Source organism: Cavia porcellus, unplaced genomic scaffold, assembly GCF_034190915.1.
Source record: "Cavia porcellus strain 051 isolate PalLab524CR breed Dunkin Hartley unplaced genomic scaffold, mCavPor4.1 scaffold_34, whole genome shotgun sequence".
NCBI lineage: Eukaryota > Metazoa > Chordata > Mammalia > Rodentia > Caviidae > Cavia > Cavia porcellus.
This window is the reverse complement of record NW_026947517.1, coordinates 15,378,019-15,387,434: the sequence shown is the minus strand read 5'-3', so window position 1 is coordinate 15,387,434 and position 9,416 is coordinate 15,378,019. Positions and strand designations below refer to the sequence as shown.

General features: G+C 38.9%; 1 protein-coding gene across 1 annotated transcript; it reads left to right on the top strand.

Moving 5' to 3' along the window:
* Positions 1 to 3,913: 3,913 nt before the first annotated feature.
* LOC100727262 (protein kinase C iota type-like) lies at positions 3,914 to 5,779 on the top strand. Its single transcript, XM_063243145.1, has one exon. The coding sequence runs from the start codon at positions 3,914 to 3,916 to the stop codon at positions 5,777 to 5,779; it is 1,866 nt and encodes a 621-aa protein (XP_063099215.1).
* Positions 5,780 to 9,416: the final 3,637 nt, after the last annotated feature.

The window sequence follows — 9,416 nt, the reverse complement described above, 5'->3', positions numbered from 1 at the left end:
TGGGGCCTGGTGGTGGCCAGCCTGGGCCTTTCCAAAACAGGACTTCATTAAAGTCAACCACTCCAGGAGGCCTTTCCTGGCCATCATTTCTGAAGGTCCAGCCTCACCTCTGACACTGCATTTCCACTTGGTAGTCTCTTTTCGTCTTCTCCTCAGGCCTGATCTAACAAAGTGGATTTGTCTTGCATATTGTCTGTGATCTCCACAATGTGATAAACACTCAAGGACAAAGATTTTATCCAGCACTGAGTAGTGCCTGTCATGCACTAGCACTCACTGGGCACATGTTCTACCTGTTGAATAAATGAAAGTGTTGTAAACATTATAAGTGAGGTCAAAGTCTTAAAAGCATCCACCAGCTATGATCTCTGAGGGATTCACTCTTTTCTGGACAGCCGGGACCTGCTGCAATGTAGCCCTTGTTTCTATGAGGCCCTTTCCATTGCTGGGGACAAAATACTCCTAACTAAGTGCCATAAACCACTCACTTTATCATATTCAGAAATTATGCAGTCAAATTTAGATGAGGACATGGTAAGGGGCTTGTGAAGATTGAATGGCTGGGGTGACTCACATGGCTGGTGACCAGAGGCATGCAGAAGCTTTTATCCAACCTCCTCCCCCAGTACCACCCTTCATACTGAGCTACATCCCTAATTTTTTCTTATTTTTTTTAATTTTCAGACAGCGTGTTACTAAGTTATGCAGGCTAGGCTTGAACTTAAAATCCTCCTGCCAGAGCCTTTCAGAATGCTGATGTTTCAGGCATGCACTGACATGCTCAGCTTGTATTTTTGTTATTATCTGTGTTCTTAGCTATTTTATTCTTCTAGGAATAAATGCTGTAAAAGGTGATACTGGTCATCTCTTCCCTATTTCACATTTGGTCATCTCACATTGGTAGTTTAGAAAGACCATGGTAAGAGGTTCTGTGTTTGTGTCCTTGTAGTGCTAGAGATGGAGCCCAGTGGCTCACATATGTGAGGCAAGTGCTGTACTGCTGAGTATACTCCCAAGCCTGGTAGAAGTTTTATATCCTAGAAATGAAATGCCACATACCAGGACCTGACTTGCAGTTTCACTGACTGACTGCAGTCTTAAGAAAATGAGGAAGAATAGTGTTAAAAATGTGCTTAATTTAAAAGTGTGTCATGTCTGCATCTGTCATGTCAGCTGCGCACAAAATGAAAATGTTCTTCTCCTACCCCAAAATCATCATTATTCCATTCAGCAAAAAAGTCACTCATATCATTGAGGAACAAGTAACATATAGACATAAGTCCAGATATTTGAACTTTTCTCTTACTACTTAATCTAGAGAAAAGTATCACCCAGCACTTGTGTTGGAACTATACGAGTTTGTCAGGTGGGAGCATAGGTCAAATATGGATTCAAAAATATAAAAAGCATCCTGTGAATTCATTGGAAAGAGCACTATGTTTTTATTCTTTATAAGTTGTGTGTCACATGGCTTTTAAAACAGCACAATTTGTAATACACATGTGTGTACATGTAATACACATATATACATAAACAAATATGTTGGTTATTAAACATTTACTAACACACTGTTGTTAAAATCTCACACTCTATGGGCCTTGTGCTTTCAACCCAGACGTGTCATTAACATTCAAGCTCATAGTCTTGCTGCCCTTATGTAACCTTTCAGGGCGATTCACCACTGCTCCACACAGAGTGAATCCATGTTGGGAGGTTCTATTCCTCCTGCATGGTCTACTCATTTTGGGAGAGTGAAGGGCTGCTCTGTGTCTGTTCTCCCCCATCAGTGCAGTTGTACTGAGTGAATAAGGTCTCTAAAAAAGCAAAAACAATACTTCCTGAATGGCGATAGCTTCCTCACATCTAAAAATGCAGACTATCCACTTGGGGTAGATAGTACATGGTCTGATTGGGATAGGACAGGAAGTGATTCCAAGCGGCCAAAAGGAAAGTTTGAAATGCTCTGTGTACATGCTCATTATCACCACTTGGGTGATTACGAAACTGTCTGCCATGTCATCACCACTTACTATCCTGCCCCACTCTTTTGATTTCCAGAAAATAAAAACAAGTCAGAAAGTAACTGACCACCTCAACCAACTGTCCTTGTTTACATGTCATTACAGAGTAGCTATGAAGCAAGAAACTACCAAGGTATAATCTTCTGCAAGATCCTGGTCATCATCATGGTTATGATGAGGTGGGGTGATCCTAGTTAGGTCAATCTAGTTATATATTATTTTGGGGGAAATATAATATGTGATAATACTGAATACTATACTTTGTATTAAATTCATTAGCTAAAATTCAACAATTCATCACATGTGTGTACCTTAAAACTAGAACCTATGGAGCCACTATCATCACACACAGATGTTATACACTGAAACAAATATTTTTATCTCTTAAGAAAAATTAATGTGGACTTTTATAGAAAGTCTCAGTACTACCTAATGAAATAGAAATGATGATATGAAAGAAAAACACCCTAAAATTTCATAGCTCTCTAGGTTCAAATCCCCAGTACTTGATTTCAGAAAAAAGGCCTTTTTTACATGCAAAAGACCTCCCAGTACTGTGAAAAGTAGCAGTGTACACACATTGCTTTAAAATTGAAGATGTCACAATGATTGAGAGTGCCAGGAGTTTTCCCAGATTTGCTGTTTATATATATATATATAGCATGCTGAATGAGACAGATGGTGTATGACTATAATCCCAGCACTCTGGGCATCTGAGTTAAGGAGATCACAAGATAGACCAATTTTGTGACTTAGGAAGACTCTTAGTGTGTATCTAAAAATAATATCTGAGGATATAACTGTAGTTCACTGTGCAGATGCAAAGTACAAATAAGAAAAATGCAAATGTAAAAAACTAATAGGTGATAAATAGATTCACAGATACGTAGATAAAATAATAAAATAACTAGCCACTGATTTACTTAGCATGACAAAATTTGAGCCATAGGCTTTCTTTCAGTTATTGGACCTCAAATTATTGGACATAACTTCCCGTCAACATGACCAAACAGAACTTGGAACCCTTGTAGAAGACATCACAATCCAGTACCGGCCACCTCCCCAGCTCATTTGCCTGGAGACACTCATTGGTGAGGATGCTGAGTTGTTTCTCCACATCTGGAGGCCACAACCCCAGGACCCCAGGCAGAGAAAGTCTATGTCTAAGATTGAGGAAATGCTTAACACCATCCAGGCCAAGGTGCGAAAGGCATGCAACTTTCACAGTCAGCCCAGAGATGGTCTCCCCAAGACCAATCAACTGTGAACAACCAACATCAAGGTACCCACCCCAAAACTCTGTTGACTCAGAGACAAATGAAACTGAAACTCAAAAGATCCATGGGCAAGTTTCAACAGGCTCTGAGATACTCGGCAGCTCTGGGCAGGTCTCAGCAGAGCTGGCAGCACTAAAGTCAGACAGACCAAGGTATGAAAGGCATGCAACTTTCACAGTCAGCCCAGAGACGGTCTCCCCAAGACCAACCAACTGTGAACAGCTAACGTCAAGGTACCCACCCCAAAATTCCCTGGAATCAGATACAAATGAAACTGAAACTCAAAAGATCCACGGGCAAGTTTCAACAGCCCCCGAGATACTCAGCAGCTCTGGACAGGTCTCAGCAGAGCTGGCAGCAGTAAAGTCAGACAGACCAAGGTGTCCAGAAGTAGAGACCAATGTCACAGTGTCCAGCAACCACCAAACACTAAGAAACCTACAATACGACCAGCTGGGCTGAGCCATTATTGAGAATTTCTTGGCAGGGAGAGATGCCCAACCCCACCCTGAACAGTCAATAAAGGCAATAAGGCCTTCCTCACCCATTAAGCCCTGTATGCCAGTTTTCCTGCATGACCAACCCTTCTCTGACCTATTCTTCTCAAGTACCTCCATGGCCTACACCACCTCCCAACAGGCCCAAGTTGTAGGTGGGGGTAAGAAGACACAAGCCTTGAGAATTATTTTTTCTTCTGAGGGCAATGAACTTCTAGACACCTGCTCATTTGGTAATAAACACCTCACCACAAGATGTGTAGATGAAAAGAGAGATCCATACAATATGTTACCTCTGTTGGAATTAGAAGATGGATTTATGCTTTCTGAGATTAATATAGATTCTAAGCTACTAATTCATACATCATCTTGTGCACCAAAATATACTGAGGTGTCTTGTGTATCTGAACGTACTGAAGTGCCTTGCTTACCACAAGATGGAAAGGTGATTTTCATACTAGAAGATCCTAAAGTGCCTTGGGTGCCAAAAACTCCTCTGCCTTGTATGTGTTTAGATCAGAGTTCTTGGGACTGTCTGCAAAAGGATACGGAGGGTCTCCCACCATCATTTCCAGAGGCTCCTCAGGTGTTTTGGGTACAAGAACAGACTAAGGCACCTTCTCCAGAAGATAAATCCATCTGCCGTAGAGCTTCACACCACTTGAGAAAGGTTCACTGTGCTAACGGCCACACTCTTCAATCTAAAATGTTCAGTAAGCATGCTAATTGTGCTGTCTGCTCAGACCCCATGAGGGGATTAGGACACAAGGCATACAAATGTATGCACTGTAAAATTTTAGTTCATAAGAAGTGCCATACACTCGTCAGAGTTCCATGCAAGCACCGTACTTTGCATGATGAATGCATAATGCCAATAAACCAAGTTTCCATGGCTTTACATCCCAAACAGGAAGTAGTCTCATCAAATATTAAAAGTCATGTGGGTATGCAAGAAATAGATGATAAGAATGAGACAAATAATAGCAAGGAAAGTGGCAGGCCTTTGTGCTCTTCTGCTCTTAAAGACTTTGACTTTCTCCATGTCCTCGGGAGAGGAAGCTATGGTAAAGTTTTACTAGTTTGGTGTAAAAAAACAGATCACCTGTATGCCATGAAAGTGGTGAGAAAGGACGATGAAAACCTTATTCATCTCCAGGTAGAAAAGCAAATATTGGAGACCTTGAACCACCCTTATCTGGTTGGCCTGCATTCCTGCATTAAGACACCAACCAGATTTTTCTTTATCCTGGATTACATCAATGGAGGGGACCTGACTAACCATATGCAATGGTTTGGAATCTTTCCTGAAGCACATGTGAGATTCTACTCCGGAGAGATCTCCTTAGCTCTCCAGTTTCTTCATGAGCGTGAGATATTACACAGGGATCTGAAGTTGGAGAACTTGTTACTAGATGTGGACAGACACATTAAAATTACAGATTACGACTTATGTAAGGCAGGACTGAAGGCATGCGATAAGACTTTCTGTGGCACACTCAGTTATCTAGCTCCAGAAATTGTCAGAGGCCAAAGCTATGGTTTCAGTGTGGACTGGTGGAATCTTGGAACAGTAATGTTCGAAATTATGGTGGGAGAGCCTCCATATCCTTTTGCAGACAGTCCCAAGAACTCTGATCTAAACACATACAATGTCTTGCAATCTACGTTAGAAAGAGAAGTTCACATTCCACATCACCTGTCTATCGAAGCCAGAAGCATCCTCAAGGGTCTTCTGAAGAAGGAGCCAGAGGTAAGATTGGGCTGTCACCCTCAGAGAGGATTCATCGATATTAAAGAGCATCCATTCTTTAACAATCTGGACTGGAACATGATGGAAAAAAAGCAAGTGCCTCCTCCCTTTAAGCCAAGTATTGGTATAGAATTCGGGATAGAAAACTTTGACCCTGAATTTACCAACAAACCTGTCCAGCTCATGCCTGATAACAGTTACTTTGTGAACAGCATAGATGAATTCGGGCTTTGAGTACATCAATCCCCTTTTCGCATAAGAAGAATTAGTCTGAATGTCACCTTCCAATTAAGCATCTGTTTGTGTATCTATTTAATGCATGACAAAACTTGTTACCAGCTTGCATTCAACTGACAATTTTATAATTGTCTGGAAGTTCATTTTAATTTCCTTTTTCTATATGAAGATGCCCTGTTTGATTTTGGTTTTTGGTTGACAAAATTACCTTTTATGATAAGACTTAATGATGAGGCAATTTCTTTTCACCAAATTTGTAAACACATTCCATTTGTTGCTTGGAAACATATTCCTGATTTTTTTTTTAATTTACTGTACTGGAAAATAATCTCTCATTATGCTTGTTTTGCTCCCAAACTATATGACCTATATATTTAGGCTCCTGATTTTGTAATATTCAGGGAAATCCAAAAAAATAGTAACAACTTTGAACAACTCTGCAGAAGCCACATATATTTTAGCTCTGTCTCCTTAGTCAAACTTTAACCATCTTAAAATATTACACCATAAATATACTTTCTAATATTTAGTGCACATCAAAACAATAATGCAAAGAAAGTATTTCTCAAAATAAGGCTAAAATCCCAAAGGAGTTCTAATGTGGACTGAGTAACAAACATTTTAAGCAAACGCCCTGTGTATTTTACATTCTGAATGCCCAGTGGCAAAGAGCAGCTCTTAAAAGCAGGATCAGAAACATATTTCTGACATGTCAGAGTTCTCTGTAAGTTCATGTTGTGTACACTGATTTTTGTTTTTAAGCAAGTTCCAAGTATTACCAGAAACACAGATTCCTTGCAAATGAACATGTCAATCCTTACATTTTCTTTTGATGTTTTTCTTACTTTCAAATTTAGCTATTTGTAGAAAAGATAACATATGACTCCAAGCTTGGGAAAAGTTACATTTCTAATGAAATGGGGCATCCAAATAAAGATAGAAAGATAACTTATTAAATGCCTACACATTTTAAGTCATCCTAAATTTAAAACTGGATAGCTTGCCTAGAATTAAACATTATTAAGATTGTGCCATTGTAACTTATTTAGAGGATGATGGATACTTCTCAAGTCCTTTGCACAGAGATGGCACTGAAACAGAGCAATGCTGTATCTGGAAACTCTTGAAATGACAAATTGCTAACTACAAATTGTAGTAAAAATAATTTGAAGAACTCTGCCCCTGAAATGAACTGTACTACTTCAAAGTATTTTTATTAAAATTTGTAGTTAGCAATTCGTTATTTACACAGCTGCCAGATACAGCACTGATCTGTTTCAGGGCCATTTCTGTGCAAAGGACTTGAAAAGTAACCACCATCATCTAAATAAGTTACAATGGCACAATCTTACTGAAGTTTAATTCTAGCTAAGCTATCTAGTTCTAAATTTAGGATCACAACATGTGTAGGCATTTACTAACATATCTTTCTATCTTCATTTGGATGCCTCATTTCATTAGAAATATAACTTTTCCCAAGCTTGGAGTCATATTTTATCTTTCCATCAAATAGCTAAATTTGAAAAGTAAGGAAAACATCAAAAGAAAGTGTTTCTAAGGATTGACATGTTCATTTGCAAGGAATCTGTGTTTCTGGTAATACTTGGAACTTGCTTAAAAACAAAAATCAGTGTACACAACATGAACTTTCAGAGAACTCTGACATGTCAGAAATATGTTTCTGATCCTGCTTTTAAGAGCTGCTCTTTGCCATTGGGCATTCAGAAAGTAAAATACTCACACAAGGCATTTGTTTAAAATGTTTCCTACTGAGCCCACATTAGAATTGCTTTGGGCCTTTGGCCTTATTTTGAGAAACATTTTCTTCCCATTATTCTTTGGTCATTCACTTAAATAATAGAAAGGTTATTAATGCTATAAGCAGCAATTTACAACCTTATGAATGCTTCTGAACAAATTTTAAACAGATGACTCTTATAGATCATCTTCTCTGTTGCCCCAGAAAGCCTTATCAGTTTGCACCAATGATTTATGCACAAAAGCAGCATTTTTCTTCAGTGAAGTCAACCTTTATTCGGGGTGTTATGTGGTTTTTAAAATTTTTATGTAGTAAGATTTACTCTGCATATTTTATGGGGAATTTGATTACAATTCTATTTTTTTGCAATCTTTTAGTGTAATGGCAGTTATTATAAAAAGTCTTCTCAAAATATTTACCAGGAAAATAAGGCAGTTGACAATCAGAATAGTTGACCTTTTGATATTCTAAGACATAATTTACTTTGCATAAGCCTGCGATCAGTTCTTTTTATTCATATTCAGCCTGAATTCAATTTCAAGTACCTGGTTCAGTAATGCTACAATTACTTTATACATTTGTTTTGTCATGCAGCATGCAGCCTTGGTGGTCGTAATACAACCTGTATTTGTGTACCACTTTTTTTCTCATGTTAAAAACCTTTAATTACAACATGTAATTCAAATCACAGCCATGAAAAGATTTTGCAGCCATATTGTAAAACTGCCATGGTGATGGTACTGCATTTTCACTAGTTTCAATCTGGAGTAAACCTAAAGTGAAATCTGCCAGCTCCAAACCAAGACTCATGGTGACTTTCAATTGCTTTCTGCTTCACTCCTCACTCACTGAAGATCTAGTGTATTGGACTGTTTTAAGTAATGAACAATGTGTGGATGCAATAACAATTGGACATGGTTGTATATAATATGAATCTGAAAAATTCAATACATTGTGTGTTGTAATAGACATACTTAATTCACTCATGTGAAGTAAACATCCTCTGAATTTTGGTGCCTGCAATCTTTTGTTTATCTGTGTGAACCATCATGGTCCTAACTGCCATCATGTTTTGGCCACAACTGTCTCCTAAGTCTTTAATTAATACTTGATTTAATGGAAACTCTGTGAAGCCCAGCCTCCAAGGGATTGTAACTTGGGTGAAAAATTCATGGGATAAAGTCACTGACAGCTGTGTTTCCAATGCCCTGTGAGCAGGCTACGTGGATGAGATGTGCACATTTTAAGAGAGCTCTACTGCTGGACATGAGAGGCTGGGGCCAATATTTCCATAGAAATGGAATTTCAAGACATTCAGGCCATAATGTGGGGTTTGGAGAACTATAACAGTGTTCTAGAAAAAAGTGACAAGACTGTATTTGAACAAATATAGATTTTTGTATATGAAAAAATAAAATTACCCTGAAAAATAAGTCCTGGTGCATCTTTTGGAGCAAAATTTAACATAAGAGCTGGTCTTATTTTCAGGGAATGATATTTTTGAACTCTAGTTCACACAACAGTGTCATCATGGGCAGCTGAGTTACTGCACCTGAATGAATAATATTTTCATGGTATGAGATGACCCAAGATAGCTTGGGCAGGGCATATGAATGAGTACCCTCTACAGTGGTCAAGCAAATGGCAGACGTGCAGGCCCTTTAGCATCTGCTTTCTGCCACCTTCTCTCTTCCAATAGTAATGATTGATGTCTGAGTGTTCACTGTGGGAGCAGCACTTTGGGTGCAGTAATTCAGCTGTCTACGGTGACCCTATTGGTGAGCTAGAGTTCGATTCTTTTATCCCTTAAAGGCCACTAGCTTGGTGCTACTAGGAGGTGGTGGAGCTCTCAGGAGTTGGGATCTAGTGAAAGGT